Consider the following 26,532-nt stretch of genomic DNA (forward strand, 5'->3'; position numbering starts at 1 on the left):
GCCAATGGGAACTGGGTGTCCAAGAAAGAGAATGGAGATTTGGGCTGTATGTAAGATAGGAGTTGTTTACAATGAGGGCTGGAGCTGAGCTTTGTGTGTCGCACATCTGGCTGAATGATCGTCCTGTAAGAGCCTGAGTGCAATTAAATGGGCTCTGTGGGCATTTTAACACCGATTGAGGGCGCTGATATCAGACTGACAGGGAGGCGATACACGCTGGCAGAGGAAGGGTTAATCCTCCCCCAACATGGCCGCTCAGGGAAGACTACATGTCCCGCCGATCCTAGCGTCAGGACTCACGTGATCTCGCCGAGCCAATGGGAATCGGCGGAAGGCTGATATAGCCCTCCCCCCGGAAGTAGGCCCTCTTTCCGCCGGGCGGCGCGGCTCAAGATGGCGGTGCAGATCTCCAAGAAGCGCAAGGTAAGGGCGGCCTTATTCCTCTCTGCGGGCGCGGTGCGCATCCGTATCGGCGGGGACGCGCTGGAGGCGGCTTCGGAGCTCATCAGGGTGGGGTGGCGGAGGGGGGATGGCGGCGGATGAAGAAGGATGGAGGCGGATACAACTTTGAGGCCCGGCGGGGAACATGGCGGCGGCTGGAGCGTGTGGCGGTGCCAGGCCGGGGCCGCAGGGAGCGGATGGAGTGTGGGGCCTACACGGAGCTGAGGGGAGCGGAGAGGGGCTGGAAAGTGGTTTGTCGTTGTTTTATAGCACGGAGTTCGGGTTTAATGGCGCTGTGTTGGTGTGCACAGGGTGCGGGTTGTGGTTGACTTGGCGTGGTGTCATTAGAATGCTTGGAAGGAACCTTATAAAGCTCCCAGCTCAGCCCTAATTGCTGCTATACGTTAGTTGTATCCCCACCAGACCGGGCTGCCCACGGCCCCATCCAGGCTGGTCTCCAAAGCTTCCAGCTGGAAGTCCAGCCCCTGTCAGACCAAGTTGTTTTCTGTCCTGCTTTTAAACTGCACGAGCATCGGAAGGCTCTAGTGAGGTCTATCCACAGCCTTCCCTTCTCCAGGCTGAACACCCCCAGCCTGTCTCCATACAGAGGTGCTCCATCCTCCGAGCATCCCCATGCCCTCCTTCGGTCTGATTCCACAGCCCCACATCCCTACTGTGCTATTGGCCTTTTAGGCTGTGAGCTCTCACTGCTGCCTCCTGTTCTGCTTCTCTCCACCAGAACCCCCAGGCCCTTCTTGTTGAGGGGGCTGCACTCAAGTTGTTCTCCTCACAGTGTGTGTTTTTATCTGGGATTGCCCCCAATCCAACAACCTGCACTTCGCCTTGTTAGGTTCACACCTGCCCACTTTTCTGGCTAGTCCAGGTCCATCTGGCCATCCCTCCCTTCTGCTATGTCAGCCACACCACTCAGCTCGGTGCCATCAGCAAACATGCTTAGGGAACGCTTTAGGAGACTTAGCAGGGTTTGAGGCACCTGTAGGGCTGCTGAGGTTCTGTGCTTAGGGCACGCTTTAGGAGACTTAGCAGGGTTTGAGGCACCCGTAGGGCTGCTGAGGAGATATGAGCTCTGCAGTGAGTTGATGCAAACTCACACATCATCAGAGTGCCTCTGCAAGGCATCACAACAAGATATTTCACTGTTTGGCCTGAACTCTGGCTGGTTTGGGGCACGAATCGAGCTTTGGTGTTGGCTTTTGCTGGAGGTGATTTATCTCTGGGAGCTTCAGGAGATGCTTTTATTTCCTCCCCACTTCTGTTTACTCTATTGGGAGAGAGAAGCTCTCAAACAACAGGACAAGCTGGGGACGTACACTTAAAATGTCAAATTCTTTTGTTTTTTTGGGGAGGGGTGAAGGATTTACACACTCTTGGTCTGTTTGTTCCATAGTTTGTCGCTGATGGCATCTTCAAAGCTGAACTGAATGAGTTTCTGACTCGTGAACTGGCTGAAGATGGATACTCTGGAGTAGAAGTCCGGGTCACTCCAACCAGGACTGAGATTATCATACTTGCCACCAGGTAAACGAGACGCTGCTGTCCACTTAGGAACACTGTGTGAGTCTTTAAGGGGTGTTGCTGAATGATAAACGTTATTAAAGTGAGCTATTTATGAAGGAGAAGCTGAAATGATCTTCAGTAAAACAGCAGTGTTACGGCTCCTACTAATCACCAGCCTGGGCAAGGTTATAACACTCAGTTTGGAAGCTCCTTGGGATAGTTGCAGGCTCTGACATGGCGACACTCAATCATACTGTATTCTTTCTTTTCCAGAACCCAGAATGTCCTGGGTGAAAAGGGACGCCGCATCCGGGAGCTGACAGCTGTTGTGCAGAAGAGGTTTGGATTCCCCGAGGGAAGCGTTGAGGTAAAACTGCCTCTAGTTCAAAACAGTTCTGAGTGGGCTGTGTGTGCTGTCTGGGTGGCTTTAACTGAGAGGCAATTTGACTTGAAGGTAACTTGGGGTTGTCACAGAACAGTGCTGCACTGAAAGAGGAATATCGCTTTGCTGTCAGCTGTTTTGAGTGCGCTCAGTTTGTCTGGTTTTCTTTGCTATCCTTGCAAATAGGAGCACAGAAGTAGGTAAAACATGTTCCATTTCTCTTTTTGTAGGGAGTATTTCTGTGCCAGCGTTGAGAGGTCAATCTGACAGCACAGCTTTGGGGATTGATGCACTGCCATTCCCCTTAATCAATTCTTAATGCTTTTGCCCATAGAAAGAAGCTGTTTGGGTGCAGAACTATCTTTGAGACTTCTGTATGATACCGGAATGAATTGGACGATAGAGACAACAGTATTTCCATGATGCCTTTTTGATTGTTGAAGGCTGGTGGCCTTGCTAGCAGTTCAATAACAATTAATGAGAGGGGAGATGTGTGGTTTGGGTTGCCCTTCACATTTATCATACACTCAGTGTTGCTGGATCACGTTACACAGTTGCTGATCATCTCCAGGAACTGTTTAAATGTCTCCTGAAGCATTTGTATCATTAGCTCTGGTGGTTTTGTGTGTGTAATTTCTGACTATCTCCTTCTCAGGTATCAAGCTTTGGCTATTAGGGATGTTAGATTAAATGCACCTCGTTGTCCCAGCTCTGCTTCTCAGGTTCTGTGTCTTCCTGTTGGGTAACACCATCTTGTTTTGCTCTTGGGAACGCTGTTGCCTTCAGCAGACCTGCATATCCCAGTAGTTCTTGGCACTGCCTGGATGCCTCTCTCCATTGGTACTTAATGTTTTGGGCCTGTTTGAAAGCAGCAGCTCTTGGAGTCTGCACCATCCCAGTTCTGGTGCTTTTGGTGTGTGTCTCAGCCCTGCCAAGAGCAAGAAACAGGTGCTCAGGGAGCTTTGTGCCTGAAGATAAAGCTTCTTATTGTAAGCATGTGTCTGAAGGATGGGACGTGGAGTGGTATGAAGCTCCTGACTTCCATTTAATGAAAATCCTTTGGAAATCAAGGCATTGCTGAGTTTGCTGCTTATTTTTTTCAGCTCTATGCCGAGAAGGTGGCCACCAGAGGTCTGTGTGCCATCGCCCAGGCAGAGTCCCTGAGGTACAAGCTTCTGGGAGGCTTAGCAGTGCGTCGGTGAGTAGAGCACGTTGGATGTGATGCCCCAGTGAGGCTTTATAGGACTGCAGTAGTGCTTTAGGATAGTGCTTACCATCTTGAGATGTCTTGAATTTGGAAATTTAACCGACTAATGCTCTGCTTGCGTTTGTGATAGACAGAAGCTTTTCATTTAGTATACGGTTACTTTTGGTAGTAATTGCTAGACGCTGTATTCTGAAATAAATGTTGAAATCCTAGATCATAGAATCATAGAGTGGCCTGGATTGGAAGGAACCTCAAGGATCATGAAGCTCCAACCCCCCACCACAGGCAGGGCCACCAACCTCCACATTGAATACCAGCCCAGGCTGCCCAGGGACCCATCCAAGCTGGCCTTCAACACCTCCAGGGATGGACGGGGCATCCACAGCCTCTCTGGGCAGCTGTTCCAGCACCTCCCCACTCTCTGTAAACAACTTCCCCTGACATCCAACCTCCATCTGCCCTCCTTCAACTCCAAACCATTTCCCCTTGTCCTGCCATTATCTCCCCTTTCAAAGAGTTGATCATATCAGATTAGAAGTTGTGTGACTGATGTGCATACAGCTCCCATTTATTTGTTTGTGAGCGAATGAGGGATGAGGGAGTGAAACACAGTTTCAAGCCTCGTGGCTGAATCATAGTCGAGGTGACAGTGGCCTTGCTTCTCAGATCCCTTCAGTGATGATAAGATGACGAGTCAGAAGGGATGGCTCCTGCTGAGTGGAGCCCTTGCAGTGTCATGTTCTGTGCTGCTGCCTGTGGTTCTTCCGCAGGAGCATCCCGTCGCTGAGTGATTTAGAGGCATTTGTCTGAGAAGGGATAGGGGCTGCACTTGTGATATGGGTGGGTTGGCCTCCAGAGAACTTGTGCTTGTCACTGTGTCCACAACTTCACATACATAATGCACAGTACTCCTCTAAGGCTCGATTTAATAGCACTTACAGCATGAAGTTTTCTGCTGCTTTGTCTAACATTGACAGAGCTTGGGTTGCGTGACTGTAGCTTTGATAAAGGCAGGTGTTAAAACATGATTGTCTAGGTTTGACATGGCTGCAAAATGCCATTGGATTTGGCAGTGATGTCCCAGTGTGGGACTAATGCAGTGTCTCTTTCTGCTCCCTGCCTGCAGGGCCTGCTATGGTGTCCTCCGCTTCATCATGGAGAGCGGTGCTAAGGGCTGTGAGGTGGTTGTGTCTGGCAAACTCAGGGGTCAACGTGCCAAGTCCATGAAGTTTGTGGATGGTTTGATGATCCACAGTGGAGACCCGGTGAATTACTACGTCGACACAGCTGTGCGTCACGTCCTGCTCCGGCAAGGTGAGTGGCTGGGATGCAGATCCCTTTGCAGCTCTGTTGGCCTCTTGTCAGACCCACAGAAAAACAGGCATCACTGACAGCTTTCCCACCATAGCTGCGCTCTTTCAAGTCTTCCAGTTAAACCAGCTAAGCCAGCTTTCATCCCCTCGTCCTTTTCCAGTAAAACACAAGTGCCTTCTGCATCTCAATAGGCATTTCAGAGCACCAGGTGTAGAAAGATGAGCATAAGCCAAGTTGTTTTGTCCTCCCTTCAGTGATGATACGATGACGAGTCAGAAGGGACGTCCTTGTGCCAGCACAGCCTGGTCAGTGCCATGTTCTGTGGTGCTGTGCTAAGGCTGCCTTGGGCAGGATGTCCTCCTCATTGGTTGATTCAGAGGCATTTGTCTGAGAAGGGATGCCAGAATGTGGTGCAGCTGACTAGCTGAGCTATCCCAGGAGAAACAGGGTTTAAAATCAGGATATAGAATGGTTTCTTTGTAGTCATCCCAGGCTGCAGTTAGCAAAGGCAATGAGTTTAATAGAGAGAAACACACTGATGTAAATTTACATTAAGTAGATTTTTAAGCTTTATCACTTTCAATTAGCTTCCATCAGTTTGGAGTTGTTGGGAGATGGTTTTGGTGCAGGTAGCTTCTATAATCCATCCCATCCTTAACGTTCTGTCCCTTTTTGCAGGTGTACTTGGAATCAAAGTAAAAATTATGTTGCCATGGGACCCAAGTGGAAAGATTGGCCCCAAAAAGCCTCTTCCAGATCATGTCAGCATTGTGGAACCCAAAGAAGAGATCTTGCCCACCACTCCCATTTCAGAGCAGAAAGGTGGCAAACCAGAACAGCCAGCCATGCCGCAACCAGTTCCCACTGCCTGAGAGGTGAGTGCCTGTGAGCAGCAGGAGTGAACTGTTCACACAGCCACAGTTTAACTGCACACTGAATGCCCTTCTGTGAAGATGTGATGACGAGTCTGAAAGGGAATATCCTTGTCCAGGTGCCCTGCTTCTTGCTGTGTTCTACAGCATGGATGTGGGGACCTTGGGTCAGAATTTGAGCGATCTAGAGGCATTTGTCTGAGAAGGGCTCAGTGCCTTGGCTGTTTTAATGCTATTTTTTAGCAGTGGTTGTACTGGTATCCAGTTGAGATTTGACTCTTAGAAACCAGTACATCAAGCTTGATGTTATGCTGGTCTCTGACTTGCAAGGCTTGTTCATGTAGGGGGAGGTCATTGGCTAAATAAAATGCAGGAAGTGAAAGATGTAATTGGGACACTTGGAATTGTCTTGTTCAGCATTTCAGATAGAAAAATAGCTATAGGAAATGATTTGCCACCATCTCACTCGGTATTTTTTGTTGCTTTTTTGTTGTTGTAGGGTTTACAACATCTGCAACGAGAAGCCTGGTTGTCCTGAAAACATCTCTTAATAAAAACACAAAAGACAGTGTTTGTAGAGGTGCTTCTTTTTTTTTGCAAGGTATAATCAGGAGGAGCCCAAATCTTTGGTATGGAAGAAATTTCATTGTATTTCTTGCAGCTTGTGTTACCTTTTGGAGTGAACTTAGCAGATCCTGATCTAAACAGAGTGGGGACAAGATGCTGATAGTCTAGAGAGGTGTCTGGAGTTACATGGCAGTCTTTCCCCAAGGCTTCCAGCTGGTCTAGCAATGCCCAAAGGAGTTGTAGTCTTTTAGGCTACGCTAGGAAATATTACTGTATTTTCTACTAAATGCTTTTGTCATCTCTGCTTCAGTTTCCCTTAACACTGAGAGATGTTTGCTGTGTGGCTTTCAGGGTTATGGAGAAGAGCATCGCATCTCCTGTTAGGGAGAAGTAACCTTCATCCATAGTGATGTGGGATGATGGCACCAAGTCTGCCTGAGTTCAAGATGCCATTTGGACCACAGAAATAGGATTGGAGTTTTGAGTGGTTCTCTCGTCTTCCATTGCTCTATGCAGAGTGTTGGTGCAGCAGGCAGGGAAGGGAATGTCCCCCTCTGTTCTGTCTTCATGAGGTCCCATCTGGAGCACTGTGTTTAGAACTGAGAGACTGACTTTTTGCATGATGTGGTAAGGGTAGGACAAAGGGCTTGAAACCAAGGGGGGAAATTTAAGTTAGATACCAGGTGGAAATTCTTTTCTTAGGGAGTGGGGAGGGGCTGGCACTAACTGGCCAGAGCATCCTGTGGATTCACCATTCCTGAAGGCATTCAGGGCCAGGCTGAATGGGTGCATGAATAGCCTGTTATGGGGGCATCCAGCCTATGGAAGAGGGCTTTAAGGTTCCTTCCAACCCAAGCTATTGGAGGATTCTGTGCAGAAACTAGGCAAGAAACTTAAGGACTGGAATTTCAGATGGAGATGGCATCAGAAACTGGTTTGTCTGGCAGTGTATGGACATGAACCTCAGCCTTCCTGCTCCTGATGATCTCTGATGAGGTTCCTGGAAAGCTGGTCTGGCAAAGAGCTGCCTGGGATGCTGGGTAGGTTTGGTACATACAGCTGTGCCGTTTCAGGGTCCCAGAGAAAAGTGATTTCAGGTTCCTGCATGCGTGCTGAAAAGCTTTACTAGTTCAGTGTTTCAGTTTCTGGTGTCATTTAAGTGCAGTTCTATCAACGATAAAAAGGACACGCTTGTAACGAGGCAGCGTGGGAGTAAAGAAAGGCTCTGGAAGAGCTGAAATAGCTTTTAACTTGCAACAATGCTGTTGTAGATTGATGGTGTAGGACTGCCAAGGTTGGTGCTGGGGGTGGATGCTGCAGTTTTCTGCAGTAAAAAAGGCTGTGATCCCTCAAGCACCTGGTCCTTTTTCAGTCTCTGGGGATTTGCACATGGCTGCAGGCACCTTCCTGTCCAAGATAAGGTTTTAGTGTGGGGATAAGGGGAAGATACCTGCAGTTTTCTTTGCTCATGGCTGAGCGGCAGAGTTGCTTGAATAGCCAGCATGTTAATCCCTTTATAGCAGTGGAAGAGCACCGGCCAGCAGTGCGTGACCTTGCCAGATTTTCTAAGACCTAGTTTTGTGTTGACTGAAGCTGCAGGTTCTTGCTTTCCTTTTTTCCCCCCTTGCTTCCTTTGACTGGATTCCAGCCAGAGAAGCTTTGAGTTGAGCAGTCAGTAAGGTTGTCTAATAGATGTTTGCTGCCCAGTTGAATGTCACAGCAGGGGAGGGCAGTAGGTCCTCCTGTCTGTGCAGTGTTCAAGATGCTGGATGCTTGCGAGTTTGAATACTTAGTATTAGAGCTCCTTTCCCATGACACAGATAGATGTCAGGGCAAGGACTGTCTGTGAGCCCTTTAATTAAACACACTATTTTACCTCCTGCCAAACCCTGCAGGTCGGTGTGGCTGCCCAGAGGTTCACTGAAAAAAGTTTTATTTCAAAATCATACAACGGTCATCATGTGGTACAAGGACAATAAAAGCCATAGGACAACTGCATCCACATGATGTGAGTGACTCACACTATCTGTTGCCTTGCCTTCCCATTCTCCACCCCTCCTTCCCTCCCCCCCCCCCCACCCCATCTTCCATAACGTGGTACAGCATGTGGGTTTCAGTGCGCTGATTCATCAGGTCGTGTAGCATACACGTTGGGTTTCAGGCTTCCTCTGCATTTGGGTACAGCTTTGTGGGTTCCCAGGTCAGGAAAACACCTGGGAGGACAAACTAGGAAGAAACCCAAGGACAAACCCTCCCTGCGTGGCTGGCTTGGATGGGAGTTAGGGCAGACCTGCTTCTCTGCTACCACCTAACTTGCAAATCCAGAGAAGGCACTGTCAGGTTAAACTTCGAGCTGCAAGTTGAATGTTTTGCTGTAGGAGATGCCTGCTAAGATGCAAGAGGTAACAACTTCTTTGTTGTGAATAAATAAGTGGAAACGGTCACATGGATGGTCAGGAAAACAACGCAGTGTTGGGCTTGTATGACAGCAGATGCATTGGCAGGAAAGTACAAAGAAAAGCAATGCTGTCACACTGTCCCTGCTGGCTCCAAGTAACTGCTGCTAACGGTGACACCCAGATTTCTCTTATTAATACTCATGTCTTGCTCTGCAGTATGTTTCAGTGCATAGCAAGGCTTATCTGATGCATGCTTCAATGCTCTTGGGGTTGCATCAGTTCTTTTAAGTAGGATTAACCTGACAATGTCCTTTAATCTGAGAAAGGTGGGAAAAAACTTCCAAGTTTAGACTGGAGCAGGCTATGAAACTTGTTAATTATCAGACATAAATACGTATATAACTATAAATACATTTGGTTTTCGTTGTGCCCTTATCCAGGTCAGCCAACAGGGAGCTAAAGAGGAGAGGAGCTGCAGAAAAGGGATGTTAGGAAGTCAGGTAAAGGAAGCTCTAAAGCTTTGTACTGATGCAAGTAGAAGTGAGCCTTGGTCCATCTCCATGCTAGAGGCCAGCAGAGGAGTCCCTTTAGTCTGGCACAGGAGCTGATGGGTACCAGCCCTGCTTGTAACTAAGGGGAACCTTCACAGTGTCAACTCTTTCACAGTCCTGTGTGCTGATGCGGGAGCATCATCTGTTTGCCTGGTATGTTTAATTGGAGTTGTTGGCCCCAAAGTCCCCTCATAATTCTGAGAGAGTCACTTAATTCCACAGGTGTCTCTTCTTACAAGCTTGTCTCTTTGGCCTCTGCTGACATCCCAAACCCATCTATTTCTGCAGAACATAGACCAAGGCTGCACCTGGCTTTGCAGTATTCTAGCTAAGGAGCTGGTGAAGCATCCCTCAGCCATCCAGAGCAGGGTTAAGCAGGACAGAAAGGCACAACAGCATAGAATTTCAGCTTCTGCCTGTTGTCGGGGTCTTGCTCCCAGTGGTGCACCTGGGGTTGAAGCATAGAATCAGCCCCGGTCATTCTGTTTTGTACCACTTGAGCTAAGTATACTTTTACCTTCTGCCACAAGCATGAAACAACTGCAGAGGAATCAGCAGCTTGAGCACGGTGCTCTACAGCACTAAGGCAAGGAAAAAGCAGGCAGAACTAAACGTGCAGAAGCATTAGAGATGGGAAGGGGGAGGGCTTGTGCCTTTGCTGATGGTGGTAGCAAGGTACTTAAGCAGGCGCAGGGAGGAACGAAGCATCAGCCCAAACATCTCAACTGAAGCGCTGAGACAACACATGCCAGTTCCTGTCCGCTCTTGGTGACTTACTGTGCCAGGCTTCCCTATTCCCTGGAGCTGGGTTTGTGCAATGGAATATTTTGGGGGTGAGGTAAAGTGTATGCTGGTTTCTCATCACAATGCACTCTGGTCTGAATAGCACCCATAGTTCGAGAAGGATACAAAATAGTGTTTCCCCTTTTTTGAAATCCCCCCCTAAAAAAAGACCACGCAAACCAAAACAAGCTCTGGAGGAAAAAAAAAAGAACTACAACTCGTCACGCATCTTGTCTCCTTTGGGCCTGACGAGCCTGCCAATGAAGAGAATGGAGTTGGTTTTGCTGTCCTTGATCATGAAGATGAAGGGGTGGTCAGCATAGAAGAGCTTGGGGTTCCTCATTTCCTCTCGGCCGTAGATGTCGGCATCATAGGGGTTCCCATCCGTGTCCCATTCAAGAGCAGCGGCGTGGAAGACGTTGGATAAGTAAAGATCTTTCTTGCCAGAGATCTTGGACAGGTCAGCCTTGGTTTTGTCAATGGCTTCTGTCAGGCCCAGGTCAGCCAAGTGTTTCTAGGAAGAGAAGAGAGGTCAGCAACCTTCCCCAAACAACACAGTGCAATCTGTTCCATCCACTGTCAGAGCACTAGAAAAAGATCTAGCCTAGGCAGTCCCATTATTCCACTTCTTCTCTCTCCCACCCCAAACACCTGCAAGGCTGAATGTTACTTAAGGACCTCCTTTACCTGCAGGTCATGGCTGACTTCCAGGACGACCTTGGGCAGCGAGATGGCCACAGATCTCTTCTTCATCTTGCCGGCCCAGGTCTTCAGCTGTTCCCTGTTCAGCAGTTTCTCAACCCTCTCCAGAGGCTCCACATGGTTTGGCATGATAAAGATCATGCTGGAGAGCTTGTGAGCCAGTGGCATCTCAACCACCTGGAGCTTCTCTGCCTCATCATCGTAGTAATTGTAGAGACCTTGAAGTCAGAATCAGAGATAGGAAACGGTGAGATGCAGGACATGGGTAAATAGCCACAACCTTTTTGGCAGTTCATCCTGCAGTCCCAACACTGAGGGAAGAAAACCTCTGCCATATTGGGATCTGGCCCAGCTTCATTGGACTAGGCAACAACTATAACTGTGGTTCTCATTCACATCATGAGCTAGAGTTTAATCCTACCAGCAAATCTGCTAACAGACTGAATCAACAGAGCAAGCATGCCATGCTTTGTTCTCTCTCTCACTCATTGCCCATGAAGCAAAGTTATGTTGGAAGCAGTTAGCAACAGCAAGCTCATTCCAGCTGGTCTTGGGGCAGGTTTGCAACTTACCTGTACGATGCATCATTGGAACGCCCACCGTGTAGGAGCGGGTCACCATGAAGCCACGGTTATCCACCATCTTATGATGGAACTTCTCATCCCAGTGAGCTGCAAGAGAGAGATTCAGCATGTGAGAAAAGGGAGAAGCAAAAAAAACCCAGCATACTCTGAAAAACCACATGCTTTCAGTGGACCCAAGGTTGGTTTAGGCTGCTATATGTGGGCTTAACCTGTAGCAAGAACTGAAGGCAGCACTTACGCTTGAAGAACATGGCGTTGACAATAAGGGCTCCATCAGTTTTCTCAACGTCTTTTGTGACTTCTGGGAGTTTCCCATCCGTGGTCTGGGCTGCCCACTCGTTAATGGATTTCAGGGCACTCCTCTTGTCCCGGAAGTTGATCTTGGAGTGCTCGTAGTTGTAGTGTTTCTTGCTGTTCTTCACAAAGTCATCAGCAAAGTTGATGGAGGCAGGGCCATACAAGCGGTTGCCGATCTTCCAGGTAACGTTGCGGGCTGTGCTGTTGCTCACCTCATTGAGGAGCTCCGACAGCCCGCTGTGCACATAGTCATCATTCAGCTTGTCTGCACTGAGCACGGCCTTGGCTTGGGAGGCAGTTGTAGCCTTGCCCCCAAGGGACACAAGGCCCAGGGAAGAAGCCACGACCACAGGAGACAGCAGGATGTTCTCCATGTTCTTGTCTTTGGCCATGGCATGGTAGAGGTTGAAGGCCAACGTCGTGCTGCGGTCGGCCAACGTCGTTGCCTTGTCACTCAGCTTCCTGTCCTCCGAGGGCACAGCTGCTGCGAGGCCGCAGAGAGCGAGCACCAGGAAAACCTGCATGGTCTTGGCAGCACTGAACACGGCTGGGGACCTGCTGGGCAGGAAGGGTTCAACATTAGTGTGTCCCAAGCCTTTCCTGGAGCATTTAGAGACCCCGGGAGCTCATCCAGTGCAATTCACACCTGGGCTCTATGAGCATCGATGCTTCGCTTGTGGTGCAATGATCCCAAGTCCACATTGGGCCTTCCCTCAAGCAAGAGGGCAGGCTGTATCCAAACTGCAGGACCTGAGCGTTTTTGAATGAAAGCTTCCTTCATAACCTGCTTTTACTGTATTATGTTCAATGTAGGATTGTAGAATCCTGAAGGCTGGAGAAGGACCTCCAAGATCATTCATCCTACTACCGACCACATCCCTCAGTGCCACATCCCCACAGCTTTGGAACACCTCCAGTGATGGTGACTCCCCCAGTCCCTGCACTGTGCCAACACTGCACCGCTCTTTCAGAGAACAAGTTTCCTCTAATGTCCACCTTGAACCTCCTCTGGTTGAGCTTGAGACCTTCACTTCTCTTCCTATGTACAGAAAATGACTTAAGGAAGGGTGGGGAGGTGGGATCAACCAGTATTTCTGCCCCCAGAGCAGCAGATCAAACCTCTGCTCTGGTCAGGACAAACTAGAAGTGGGATGTTTCTGCTGCCCAAGGGTCACATAGTGCCAGCCCAGCCCTGGGCTACTGTATGACAAGGGTTGTCCTCCATGAGGACCCCCACAGAACCCAGTGCTCAGCTCTTCAGGCACTAGATGGAGCACGTGAGCTTCCCACAAGATGGACCCTCTGAGAATCAAACAATCCTTAAGGTTGGAAAAGACCGCGAAGATCATCTAGTCCAACCCACCGCCACCGTGCGCACTGAGCACGACCCTCATTGCCACGTCCCCATGGCTCTGGAACACCCATGGGGATGGTGACCCCCCTCTCCCTCCAACCAGCAGATCCGAGGCTGGCTGTGCAGCTCTTGGTTTTATCTGTTCAGTTCTGCCATTGAGCCAGAGTACAGAGGGAACTGCTGCACCTCTCTTTCCTCCTCCTCTTCAGCATGTATGTGCAGTAGATAGATGCATCTCAACATAAGCATGGGCATCCCCATTGAGGTCCAAGCTAAAACACATTCTCAAACAGCCTGACCGATCTTAAATGCTGGGCCTGAAAGCTCACTGGGACACCAGCTCCAAACAAACACACGTCCTCCAGTAGGTTCTTTGGCCTCCCTTTCTCTTCACTGGGCAGCAATGAGAAACCATCTGCCTACACCCTATCTCTAGCTAGACCTTTCCTCCTCCTCCTTCACAGCACTCACAGCCAAGCTCACCGATGGCCCATTCCCACTCTTTAAACCCCAATTTCACACCCAAAGCCAGCTTTCCCAGCACGGTTCATCACACACAGCGCTACCACGAGGCCGCATCCAGCGGTCCTGTCCTCACACCCTGCTTGGGGCCATCCCAGCGCATACAGGGATGAGGGCACGGCTGTTTCAGGGTTAAAAGCAAAGCAAGCAGGAAGCGAAGGGCCCGCTGGGATTACATATGGAAGGAAGCATGCACACACATAGCCCGAAGCAAAGAGAGTGCGCAGTTGCACCCGGGGGGGGGGGGGGGGGAACCCATTGCCAGCAATGGGAGTTACGTAGCAATTAATATCCTAAAGCTCTTTTGGGAGCAAGCCTTTTGTTGGAGGGGAAGTGCTGCCCCAAAGCCACAGTTAGAGCAAAGGGCTCAGAACTGCTCTGTAACACACTCCAAGGCGCACGTAACGCTGGGTGGGAGTTTAGAATGGGAAGGTATTTCTTCGCTTTATTTCTTTCCCCATCCCCCCCCCCCCCCGACTTTTTCCTGTCTAAAGATACCTTGAAACTGTTTCATAGTGAGGTCAACGTTTGCCTTGTTCATTCTGAAAGAAAACAGATACAGGGAGTAGTGCTCTTGCAAGCGACCCGCTGCCCACAACGCTCACATCCTCAGCCTAAATATGCTTCATTTCTGCACAAAATGGCCTTTTTCTTTTGGCTTTTTTAAGCTCAGCCCATTGGGCTGTGATGAGCGCTGCAGCCCACAGCAGCGAGACGGAGAAATTCCTCCTATTCTTCACTTAGGAGTGAGATGCTGGATGAATCGCTAACACGGGGTGGCAATAGATCCAGATAGCAGCGGTGGAATGTGCCATAGACCGTATCCTCTCTTGCAGCCCTCCAGCCCAGCCCTAAGAGGGGACGCCCCGTGCCAGCGTGGCATCCCACATCGCTCAGCGGGGCTCTCTGGGACCGGCCAGGATCGGGACTTTAGAGCAAATGCCGCTATTTCCATGCTGTTAGAAGGAGGTGAGGCTTTGTTAAGGCAGGCAGGGGGACAAGGTTAGTAACGTTGTGCTGAGCGCCGGTCCTCAAGGTCCCCAAGGCTGAGCAGGAGCTGCTGGCTGTCTCCAGCCTCAGTGCAAGTCGGCGCTTCCAAAGCTCCCTTTTTCTCCCCCCCGACCCCAACAAATAAAAAGCTTCTGCTGGGTTCAACTGCACCGCAATCAGCTCTAGTTAAAGTAAGGGGGGGGGATCTTTTAGCATTTTCCCTTCAGCATAGCTGGGCAAAACAACTTATGGGGCACCCCAGCCCCAAAACGCAGCCATATCCCCCCCCCCCTAAACCCAACTCCATGCAAGCCTTCACCCCCCTCCCCACCCACCCTCTCATATCTTTGCTCTATGGGGCCGGCCAGCAGCAAGCAGCCCCCAAATAACAACCTGCATCCCCCCTCCCTTTGCAGTGGGGGTACCCCGGGGTTCTCCCCCCTCCATTTACCTCCGGAGCAGTGCAGGATCAAGGCTCGGTTCCCTGTGCACCTCCCGGTCCAGAGGTGGGGGTATATAAGGGGCCGGCAAGAAACTTCTGGAAGTTGGGAAAAACCTCTCAAAAAAAAAAAAGAAAGAAAATCCAGCCTGGGGAGGGAGAAAGGAAGGGGAGGATCCGAGTAAACCCTCCCGGCCTCCCACCAATGGCAGGGAGCGGGTGGCTGGGAAGGGGGGGGATACGGGGGTTGGGAGTGAATCTGAGCCGTAAAGGGGCTCCTGCGTTGATATGGAGCTCTGGGTGAGCTTATTTTGTGCCCCCCGGTGCTTGGTGGTGCATAAGGAGGTGCAGGGTGTCAAGCTCCACGGCATTTCAAGTCCCAACCCCCTGCTGTGTGCAGGGTCACTAACCAGCAGCCCAGGCTGCCCCAGAGCCACATCCAGCCTGGCCTTGAATGCCTGCAGGGATGGGGCATCCACAGCCTCCTTGGGCAACCTGTTCCAGTGGTACCATCCAGTAATCAAACAGCGTGCTCGTGGATAAGTACCACATCAGCAGGAGGATGCTGCATCACTGTGTTGCGTAGCTGTGGGCTGTGTCTTCCCTTTCTTCTAATCACAGTGCCATAGAAATCACAGAATAATGGACTGGTTTGGGTTGTAAGGGACCTTATAGGGCACCCAACCCCATCCTTCCATGGGCAGGGACACCAGGTGCTCAGGGCCCCATCCACAGTCATGGCCACCTCCAGGGATGGGGCACCCAGCCCTCTGGGCAGCAGTGCTGTGGTTTCAGTGCCCTCTGCATGAAGATAATGCTGGGTTTGGCTCTGCAGATCGCCCTCAGAAGACAGAGTTCTCAGCGTGTTGCTACCTCTTGTAGAACACAGCCTCCAACCCACTCCTATGGCTCTGTTCTGCAAGCACCTCGAGCTGGAATCAGCATGTAGCATCACTCCACCAAGCCTAGAAAGTAGCACCAAGAGCCCCAACCTCCTTGTACAAACTTATTCCCCAGCTGCGATTTACCAGCTCTGATAGCAACCCAGACTGTGTTCTTCTCTGACAGTGCTGCTCACAGCAGGCTTTGCAGCAACAAGAACTTGCTCCCAGCAGCAGCAGATAGCGGGCTTTTGTTCTGCTCGCCAACTGTTTGCTTCCAGCTGAGGGACGGCCCCTTCCCAACAGCCTTTAGTACGGCTGAATGGATCCACGCGGTGTTATTTGCACAACGTCTATTCTAGGGGAATAGTGCCAAAGGTCTCACTCACCGGGTGACCTTTTGGGCATCAAGCTGGAAGTCATTTCGGGCTTGATGTGATGGTTTTATTTATTATTCAGTGACGTTTGTGTGCAGAAATACCTGAACAAACCGCATCTCCAGCTGGCGGCTTCCCTGGGCGTAGTGCATCCAGGCAGGTACCTTCACTCAGGGTTTAGGAACACGGTCAGTGTTGGGGTTGGGCTTGAGGATCTTGGAGGTCTTTTGCAACCTTAATGGTTCGATGATAATGAGCTCATGGCGGTGGTGCTTGGAGATTGGCTTCCTTCTGGGAGGGATCCATGAGGGCTCGCAACACCTTGAGCGTCACGTTGTTGCGCACCAGTGTACACTTGGAGCGCTTTTCTTCCATTGGGATTTGAGTTCTTGGATGTGGATCAGCTTCATTACTATGGATTGAAAGAAGGGAATCTGCTGGTTGCAATCGATCAATCCCCAGGTGAAGTGGTGCTGATCTGTACCAGCTCAGGAACCAGGAGAGCTCCTTCAAGCTCCCAACAGCTGCTGCTTTCCTCTGCCAGGTTTTGGATTGCTCCACCTTCAAGCCCTTCTGTCAAATCCCTTCCCTTGTAAGGGTGTCCTTTTTTTTCCTTTCCCAGTAATATTTAAAAGAAATCGTAAAGCTTTTCATCCTTCTCAAGCATTAAACTCCTTTGACAGAGCACTTACAACAGACTTGCCTCCAGAAGGGGACTTAGGTGTAGAATAAGAATAGCTCTTTGTGACTGAGGACAGGCAGCCAGCTCACCCCCTGTTCATGCTATCATTAATTGCTCTGCACTCCTTATGCATCCCTCCCGCCATACAACACAATCCTGGGTGCACTGCTGTGATATAACCACACTTAGGGCTGTGCACATGCAGAAAAGGAGGCCGTTCTCCCTAAATCCAGGTCAGGATCCTGTTTTCATGGGCAAAAGCAGTGGGGATGGGGCTGATCTGCAGGGCAGGGGGATATCTGCGCTGCCATGGAGTGCTTTCTAAGCACAGCCAGACTTACAGGCTCTCCCTGCCCCCACAGTGCCACGTAGGAGATCCGAAGGCGGTGGGATGGGAGGGAGCGGGAAGGGGGAGCGATGCTGGGAGTTGCCTTCTTCCGTCCTCTCTGCTCCGTAATGAAAGGCCCGGCTGCCAAAAGCCTCAGCTCCTCCTCCCCGCCTGCCGGCTCGTGTGGATTTCTTTGGGCAGAGCTATTTCCAGCGTGCTTTGTGCCCCTCGGGATGGAGAGCTTTCATTTTAGGATCTACCCAGGGCTGCGGTGATGGCTCAGCACCGTTGCTGCTGTGTAGGTGCAGGCTGTGATGGCTGGCGGTGATGCGTATTCTCTTCCTTCCAGTGAGTGTAGCTCATGAACGTAAACATAAGCAGGGATTCGTGGAGCTCCTGTCCATGGTTTTGTCCATGCATTACCTTAACGGCTCTATGATTCCAGTATTAGCTCAGTTTCTCTGCTATTGCCAGTGTCAATTCATAGAATCATAGAATCATAGAATTACTCAGGTTGGAAAAGACCTTGAAGATCATCAAGTCCAACCGCAGCCTAACCAGTAGCCTATCTCTTAAAACCCTCTGCTAAATCATATCCCTGAGCACCACATCCAAACGACTCTTAAACACATCAGGGATGGCGATTCAACCACCTCCCTGTTTATCCCATTCCAGTCCCTAACCATGTGTATCCCATTCCACTCCCTAACCATGTGTATCCCATTCCAGTCCCTAACCATGTGTATCCCATTCCAGTCCCTAACCATGTGTATCCCATTCCAGTCCCTAACCACCCTTTCTGTAAAGAAGTTCTTCCTAATATCCAACCTGAACTTGCCCTGGTGCAACTTGAGGCCATTTCCCCTCGTCCTGTCACTTGTCACTAGTGAGAAGAGACCTGCCCCACTCTCACTGTAAGAACCTTTCAGGTACTGGCAGACGGCAATAAGGTCTCCCCTCAGCCTCCTCTTCCTCAGACTAAACAGCCCCAGCTTCCTTAGTCTCTCCTCGTAGGGCTGATTCTCCAAGCCCTTCACGAGCCTCGTTGCCCTTCTCTGGACCTGCTCCAGTACCTCCATGTCCTTCTTGTGCTGAGGTGCCCAAAACTGGACACAGTACTCGAGGTGAGGCCTCACCAATGCCGAGTACAGGGGCAAATTCAATACACGGACACTAAATCTACCCGCGTTTTGTACGCACCTACTGGATGCATATAGTGGCCAAACACACTTTAGCTCACTGACTTGGAAGGTATGGCCAATGTTGGTGAACTAAGGGACGTGATTTAGTGGGGAAATATTGGTGGTGGGTAGACGGTTGGACTGGATGACTTTTTTGGAGGTCTTTTCCAACCTTGTTGATTTCATGACGATGCAGATGTAGCAAACAATAAAGGCACACAGAGCAATCAAATCATGGAATCATAGACTGGTTTGGGTGGGAAGGGACCTTTCTACCCCTGGGGTAGGGGCTGGGACTGAACGCTGCTGTGGTTGGCTGGCCTGGCTTTTCTAAAAGCAGTGTTACTGATTCACTCGCTGATATATCACAGCAGCGCTGTTGTCTTACAACCAGAATGTGAAGGCAAACCCTGCTGTTTGGACAGAACTTTTATAACATAAACTCTCCCAGCTTTGTACGTTAAACTGTTCTTGTAGGCTGCGGTGACCTGGGACAAACTCACCCTGCTTTTTCCATATTAGAGTCTGACATCTTCTAAGCTGCCATGAGACGGTGCTGGTAAAGGATTTCTGCTTTCCAGGAGCAAGCATGGGCTGTAGCAAGGCTGGCAAGGATGAACATTTCTAGAGGAGATATTAAGTCCTTTCTGATGCCTCTCAGATCTAATGGGACTGGGGTCCTGCTTGATGCAGTACCCACTCCTGGGCATTGCTTTTGGAGCAGGAATGGATGGAGAAGCTACTCCAGCCTTCATGAATCCCTCCTGGACCAGCTCAAACCTTCCCACAGCAGTTCAGCTCTCCTCAGGCCATTTCTCAGTCTTTTTGGGGAGCAGCGCTATCACTGATTACCTGAGTCTGTTTGGGAGCTTACCTATGTAGGCCAATTTCATCAGCAAAACCTCTCCCAAAGGAGAGGATGGATCTGGATGGAGGCTGGAAGCAGCCGTGTTTGACGCAGCATTGCAGCCCCTTATTTCCCCCTCTTTGGCTTGCAGCCGTGCCCAGCTCCCGTTTTGGTTGGCGCTGGGAGGGACCAGCTTTGTCTGAATGGACAAAGGAGAGCAATGAAGCTGAAAGGCTGGGAGTCCCGTGGATGTGTGCCCTGGCCTGTCTGGTTTGTAACAGCAATCAGCAAAGCTCGATTTTGTTAACCCTGGAGCTGGACCCAGCAGCAAGGATTTGCTGCCTTGGCCTTATGGGAGGTGTTGGAGATGGGCTTAACATGCCCTAAAAGTGCAAGTTCATGCCCTGTGGGTGCACACATCCTCTGCTTTGCAATGGTCACTGAAAGCTCCTTCAGTAAATGTAGTGGAGGAGAACGAGGAAGAGAAAAACAACTGATTGCCCTGCAGGAGGTCACGCACCCATGATATATGGCAGGAATGTCGCGATGCACACACAGGGCAGGACAAGCCAGTGAGGCCCCAGCTGCTGCTTTGCTGCAGGGCAGAGAGGAGAGAGACTCCCTTGATCCCGCTTTGTAATCCCTGTTTAATGCTCTACAGAACAGTTCAAAATCCACAGGGTTCCCCTGCCAACGCATTGAGGAGGGTGGGAAATTCCTCTGGTGCTCTGGGATGGAAAGGGAGGCATCGGGGCGGCCTCAAAGCAAGTCCAGTAGCAGCAGGTTGGGCTCCTATTCTGTGCAATGGGGAAAGAATAAAGACTAAGAGGTGGGGACCTTGCAGGTGACTGCAGCTCAGGGTGGGGGTTTTCCTTTCTGGGAGCACCCATCAGGCTCCATGTTTTGATTTGGGGCCAAGCCAAACCCAATCACAGGCTCACAGAACCACCACAGTTGGAAAGGGCTTCCAAAATCATCCCAACCGTCCCCCTGCCACCAATATTTCCACTCTAATCATGTCCCTCAGTACAACACCTGCGTGTTTCTTGGACGCCTCCAGGGATGGAGACTCCCCCATCTCCTTGTGCTGCTTCTTCCAGTTCCCAACAGGACTTTCTTTCCTTTTTCAGCTGTTTGTGCTCCTCATCCCTCCGTTCTATGAGAAAACGAACCAAAAAGAAGCAAGAAAGCAATTCAGTTTTCAGCTGCATCAGCCCCACAAACACCAGGGCCACCTCTTGGCTGCAGGAGCCAGGTGAGATCAATGCTTTGGGATGCTGTGGCCTCAGTTTCCCCATGGACAACATTCATCTGCTGCACTGTTACAGCTGCTCGGCTGCTCCTGGCTGCCTGTTTTAAGGAGGAATGGGAAGGCTTTGAGCTCTCTCCCTCAGCTTCAAATTGGGCTGAAGCTGTTAAAAGTACAGCCCCACGTTGCCCTCCACTCCCCTGCAGTGCAGCAACATTTCAGGCCTCTCGAGAGGAAATGGGATGTAAAAGAAAACCATTTTTGTCTGGAGGAGAAACGCCCCTAAAGCTGACCCTGCTTGGAGCCAAATCTTCCACCAGCCAATCTGCAGCTTCCAGCACAGCTCTGGGGCGGGCTCAGTGCATGCACACGTGTGCACATGTGTGAGCAGGCAATCTGCACATCTGCCTGTGTCACCATCACAAAGGCAGCCTGGTTTGGGCCCCAGCAATCTTACTGGTGTCCCTGGCTTGTTAGACATTGGGTTTTCTGAACTGGCTTGTTAGACATTGGGTTTGCTGAACTGCAGAACGCTGATGCCAGGGATGGTGATGGGATAGGATGGGATGGGATGGGATGGGATGGGATGGGATAGGATGAGATGGGATGGGATGGGATGGGATGGGATGGGATGGGATGGGATGGGATGGGATGGGATGGGATGGGATGGGATGGGATGGGATGGGGGTGTGAATGCAAGGCAAGGCTGGGGCTGTGTTATGCACTTCTGGGGGTTCTAAGCAGGAGGGGAGGGATGAAAGCAAGGAAAGACACAGGGCTCAGCAGCCCCTGTGCTGGGCAGAGGTCCAACAGGAACAAACAGCACGTACACTGCTTGTCACCCACGTGCTGCGGATATGTAAGCGGAGGGATGTTTAGGAGGGGTCTTGGCAGCCTCTTTGTCTTTTCTGCTCTTATGCAAACAATGAATGAGCTACCCAGGTTGATACCACAGAAGAAGGGGCTTCATTCTGCTCAGGGACCCCAGCTCATGCCATGTCATAGAATCATAGAATCACAAGGTTGGAAAGGACCTATAAGATCATCTAGTCCAACCGTCCTCCCTTTACCATACCTACAGCAAACCCCTAAACCAGATCTCCTCCATGTCCCCATTGACCACCCCATGTTGGTCTGGTGGGACCTAAACCACTTGTGCCCTTAGATCTGAGCTGCTGCGGCTTTGCTTGCAGTGACACTATGCACCCACATCAAATGTCACCACATAGCTTAGAGCCAAGGGACATCTGGAGTTGGAAGGGACACCCAAGGATCACTGAGCCCATCTCCTGGCTCCACACAGCACTACCCAAATGCCACGGCCAAGAGCAGTGTTCCAATGCTCCCTGAGCTCTGACAGCCTTCTCCTTCTCCTAACTTCCAGCCCAACCTGGACTTGGGGCTGGGTCCAAATTCAGCCAGATGAAGAGCCTGGTGGCGGTTGTGAAGAACCAAATGGTGCTGGATTGAGCTGAATGGAGCTCAGCACTGCTGAGCATCTGTGCTCCCTGCATTCAAGAGTGCTTGGTGTCAATGAGGGCCGCCCAGCTGAGCTAAAATTTCTCAGCTTCTTAGCGCTTTTTACATCTTCAATAACATTTTTCAAGCCAGATTGCACCGTGGGACAGATGTGTAGCATCACGTAGTATTTAATGCATTCAGTGATGTGTTTTCTCTGTCCCTATATCCCAGAATACTGTATCTGCATGCAGGATCCACATCCTTGAATGCCTGCAGGGATGGGGCATCCACAGCCTCCTTGGGCAACCTGTTCCAGTGCGTCACCACCCTCTGCGGGAAAAACTTCCTCCTAAGATCCAACCTAAACCTCCCCTGTCTCCCTTTAAAACCATTCCCCCTTGTCCTATCACTGCCCACCCTCACAAACAGCCATTCCTTTTCCTCTTTATACGCTCCTTTCATATATTAGAAGGTCACTATGAGGTCTCCCCGCAGCCTTCTCTTCTCCATGGCACACTATACTTCAGCTGGCATGCTATATCTCTGCCTGTTGAAAACACACTGACAGAGAGCTGCTGTACAGATCTGAAGGGAAAGCCTGGCTGAAAAGCAACGGTGGGCAGGATTACTGGGAAACGCAAGGAGGCCACATGATGCAACCCTGACGCGTTCTTGCAGAGCGACGTCGGGGCGAGTGTCATCAGTGAGCGCTTTGCTCTGGATGTGAAGTAGCTGCACCTTAATGACTTTTCCAGGCTCAGATCTGCATCCCAGCAGAGCTGCAGGGTTGCCGCTGCTCATGGTGCAGGGTTGCTGCTGCTCACGGTGCAGAGCTGCGTTCGTGCCTCGGGGAGAACTGTGTTAAATTTAGAAGCAAAAGCCACGGCAAGATTTCCATTTTCCTTCTTTAATGACTTGCAGGGAGGAATGCTGCTGATCGTCCAGCCAACCTTTCTCTGCTTCCCATCTGAGACTTAACCCCTACGGCCTTTGCTGAAAGCGCACAAATGCATCCATATGCAAACATTTCTTTGCTTTCTCTTTGCAAATCACCCTCCGGCCATTGGATGCAGCATGTCTTGCAAAACACGTGGCCAAACCTACTTGTGCTCAGCTGTCCTGGCAGCACGAGCCTTGGCAAGAAACTGTTCCTAGAGTTCATTAGCTGCTATGGGCGCTGACAGGCATTTTGGCCACTGCAGAGAAATACACCCTGGCTTTTCTATCCTTCCCTATGTCAGTGCAAGGACCAGGGGTTGTATTCATTCATAACACACCGATGGAGATGGAGCTCTGTTGCTTACAGAAGCCTTGAACCTAAGAAGGTTTCCCATCTTCCCAAACGGGTCCAGAAGTTCATGGAGCTCTCAGGCACTCGGATGCTTGTGGCTGCAGGAAGAGCAACAAATGCAGCCCATGGAGATGGCCGCAGCCACATGGGGCTCAGCAGCTGTGAGCTGGAACATCTGACTCATCACACAGCAAGGTCTGCAGCTGCAGATTTCCGGCTTTTGTAAAGCTAAGTGAGGCTGATTGGTTGGGGAAACTGAGGCACGGAGTGCAAGGCTGGGGCAGAGCGGAAGCTAGGTGTCCTGTGCTGTGAAACCTGTGCTGGTTTGTGTTGCATCCCTACTCCAAAAGGGTGCTGAGTGCTTTACAGGGAGTCACAGAGGCATCTCCTCCATCCATCCACAAACCTGGCAGGCTGTGTGGTCCCTGACAGCCACGGAGAAGCTTCTACGTCTCATCTTCTCTCCCACTCCTGGTCATTCTGCATCAACCCCAGGCATGGATAGACTCCCACTTTGTGTTTTGCAGCTCCACAGAACTACAGTCAGTGCCCATTCTCCAATGTGAATGCCCAGCTTTGCTTCAACCCTCTTCACCTCCACCCCTGAGGCTGCCGGGCAGCAGCACAGCTCACGCTCCTGGCCAATGCACAGCAAATGAAACCTCTCTTATATTGCACCCCTGGCATGCAGAAAGCTGTTTGAAAGCCTGGAGGAGGCGTCGGCGCTGACGGGCTTGGGTTTTGCACACAAGGTCTCTTGTTCAGCATGGAGCAGAGGTGGCCAGGCAGGCAGGAGAGAGGTACAGTGGGAGGAGGTGATGAATGGGGACCGTTGTCTCACCCCGATCACCTCCAAGGGAAGGCTGGGTGTTCGCCAGCCGTGCACAAATGGAGCCCGTCTTTCTAAACTGTTTGCGCTCCTGGATTCTGTTGGCTTCCAGGTCAAGTCTCACATCCCCCTGTCATCCCTCTTGGTTTGAATCCGAGGAGAATGATGTGGTTAAAAGATACGTGTGGATTGAAGCCTCTCAGAACCGCCTTCCTCCTCTCCTACGTGGTTCTGGCTCGGCCCCATCCAGCTGGGGTTTATTTCAAGCTCATTTGCTGCCCGAACATAGAGAAGAAGCAGCAAAGAATGCAAGGCAGCTCCAGAGCCTCGAATAGGTCAGGACACGGACCAAGGGCTGCACTTCATTTAAAGGGAAACACTCAAAGCACAAACTGCTGACATCTCTGCTATCTGTTGCTGATGGTCGTACCCAGCAGTACCGTTGACTGCAGTGTCCAACGTCATGCTGGATGTGCAAAGCAGTGCCTCATCTCCAGGCCGAGGTTTATTCTCTCCCATTTTTATTCCTGCTTGTTTTATTAACTTCTCAAGGTTGTGTTCTGTGGGTTTTTTTTTTAGCCCTTTCCCATTCTGTAGTTGGACACGATGCCGGAAGTTGGGGAAAAACCATTTCTCCAACTCCTCTTCAACACATGGGTCTGTCCCAAAGGATGGGAACCACTCGGCATGAAGCTGAGTCACCGTCCCTGGAGATGTTCAAGAACGACACAGATCATAGAATCATAGAATCACCAAGGTTGGAAAAGATCATCCAGTCCAACCGTTCTCCTATTACCAATAGCTCCCACTAAACCATGTCCCTCAACACAACATCCAGTCTTTCCTTGAACACCCCCAGGGTCGGTGACTCCACCACTTCCCTGGGCAGTCCATTCCAGTGCCTGTCCAACCATTAAAGCCACAGATGGGATCACCAAGGTCACAAAATGGGGTTCCCTGGGACAAGGACAGCCCTGGGCACACAGGTGGCTAAATCTGTGTTGGGTTTCCTGGAAGATACTGGTGTGGTGCAAGCCTGACAAGCATCTCCAGCAATGGGTATGGGATGCTACGTGTGGATGAAGCTGATTTTTCACCCTCCTCTGCAAAACAGAGGGCCAGCTCAGTGATGTTTCAGTGGCCTCAGTGGTGATGGCAGCATCCATAGGACATCATGACCCTACGCAGCTCATGGTGGGAAGAACCATGAGATAGAGATCTCTCTCTGCTGATGGTGGAGCAGCTGCACGAACCAACTCATCCCATACCTCTACATCGAGCAGTTCATTGCTTCCATGATTATATGTGCATTGAAGGTGGGTCACCGGGCAGAGGGATGGCGTAGAGTTGGTGCAAATAAGGCTTTGTGGACATCAGGTGTTGGAGAAGAAAGGAGACATCGCTGCACCGCGCTGTGGTTCTGTAGGACCTTATGATCTGTGTTTTCCTGTTAGCTGAATAATCTCAGTGCTCTTGTTTCACATAGGCAGAAAATATATCCTAATGCCACCCACCCCCTCGCTGCCCTTGGGGTTGAGTCAAGGCAAAAGCCTCCCCTAGCCTTTATGGCTACTGGGGTTCCTCTTGCCTTTCCCAGCCCCAGTCTCATACCCCAGATCCTGCCCTAGGAAAGCACTTTTGGCTACGTGTGCTGGTGGGCAGCAGCTTCCCATGCTTCCAAAATGACAGAAAACCACAACAACTGCACAATTCTGAGCTTCTTCTGATCCCTGGGCAGGGCTGACAAATGGGAGAATAATTATATTTAGAAGGATTTTCCGGGCTAGAAGTGTCAGTGAAGCGTATGGAAAAGGCTGCAGTGAAGAAGGAGAGAGGAGCGGAAATAAATAGATTTAAAAATAGTAAGGACAGAGGAGATGAGGCTGGAGGAGATGCAGATGCTGACAGAGAGCCGCGAGGACAGATCTAGTTATTCACATAGACCCTATTGCCATGCGGGTGGCAATCAGCAAGCAGCCCAGGGCAGATTCAGTCCCCAGTGCCATCAGTGGCATGGCTGTTTTGGCCCCCAGGGTTCCCATGCACAGCTCTGAACCTACGGAGCACTGAGTCCCATCCTCATGGCAAGGCGTTCCCCCCACTGACCTGCCTTTCCCTCACCCATCCTCCCCTGTCAGCTCCATGAGATCTGACCCCTCCTGGTGCCCCCTCAGCCCCCATGGAGGTCTTTCCTGGGCTCTCTTTTCTCTCTCTCTTTTCCTATTGAATGGGTGCCCAACCTGCATGCCAGGAAATCATAGAACCATAGAACAGCCTGGGTTTGAAAAGGACCACAATGATCATCCTGTTTCAACCCCCTGTTATGTGCAGGGGTCTCCAACCAGCAGACCAGGCTGCCCAGAGCCACCCCTTATTTCTTTTTCAGGTCGAGTTTTAAAAGCTTTAGTCCATGCTGCTATTCCACATGAGGACAGGGAGAGGGAGCCCGTCCCCTTCTCTAGCCTTGGGAGTAGCAGTAGGATC

The 26,532-nt window shown here is 50.7% G+C and overlaps 2 protein-coding genes and 3 non-coding genes across 6 annotated transcripts; 4 read left to right on the forward strand and 1 right to left on the reverse strand.

The window, feature by feature from the left end:
* The first annotated feature begins 318 nt into the window (after positions 1 to 318).
* On the forward strand, positions 319 to 6,305 carry RPS3 (ribosomal protein S3). The gene is made up of 7 exons (XM_072327035.1): positions 319 to 423; positions 1,850 to 1,980; positions 2,233 to 2,326; positions 3,445 to 3,539; positions 4,675 to 4,862; positions 5,541 to 5,737; positions 6,234 to 6,305. The coding sequence occupies exons 1-6, from the start codon at positions 394 to 396 to the stop codon at positions 5,732 to 5,734; spliced, it is 732 nt and encodes a 243-aa protein (XP_072183136.1). The 5' UTR covers positions 319 to 393; the 3' UTR covers positions 5,735 to 5,737; positions 6,234 to 6,305.
* On the forward strand, positions 4,219 to 4,363 carry LOC140247522 (small nucleolar RNA SNORD15). The gene has a single exon (XR_011902702.1). It is a non-coding gene; the product is annotated as a small nucleolar RNA SNORD15 (small nucleolar RNA).
* LOC140247521 (small nucleolar RNA SNORD15) lies at positions 5,111 to 5,258 on the forward strand. The gene has a single exon (XR_011902701.1). It is a non-coding gene; the product is annotated as a small nucleolar RNA SNORD15 (small nucleolar RNA).
* On the forward strand, positions 5,805 to 5,941 carry LOC140247523 (small nucleolar RNA SNORD15). The gene has a single exon (XR_011902703.1). It is a non-coding gene; the product is annotated as a small nucleolar RNA SNORD15 (small nucleolar RNA).
* A 1,835-nt stretch (positions 6,306 to 8,140) lies between the features above and the next one.
* Positions 8,141 to 15,062, reverse strand: SERPINH1 (serpin family H member 1). 2 transcript variants are annotated; one of them, XM_072327032.1, is made up of 5 exons: positions 14,935 to 15,062; positions 11,559 to 12,172; positions 11,309 to 11,407; positions 10,722 to 10,954; positions 8,141 to 10,548 (listed from the first exon to the last, which is right to left on the reverse strand). In XM_072327032.1, the coding sequence occupies exons 2-5, from the start codon at positions 12,139 to 12,141 to the stop codon at positions 10,246 to 10,248; spliced, it is 1,218 nt and encodes a 405-aa protein (XP_072183133.1). In that variant the 5' UTR covers positions 12,142 to 12,172; positions 14,935 to 15,062; the 3' UTR covers positions 8,141 to 10,245. The 2 variants fall into 2 exon arrangements, with proteins under 2 accessions (XP_072183133.1, XP_072183134.1); XM_072327033.1 differs by having other exon boundaries at positions 8,220 to 10,548; positions 11,559 to 12,175; positions 14,935 to 15,057.
* Positions 15,063 to 26,532: the final 11,470 nt, after the last annotated feature.

This window comes from Excalfactoria chinensis, chromosome 1, assembly GCF_039878825.1.
Source record: "Excalfactoria chinensis isolate bCotChi1 chromosome 1, bCotChi1.hap2, whole genome shotgun sequence".
NCBI classification, from domain to species: Eukaryota; Metazoa; Chordata; class Aves; order Galliformes; family Phasianidae; genus Excalfactoria; species Excalfactoria chinensis.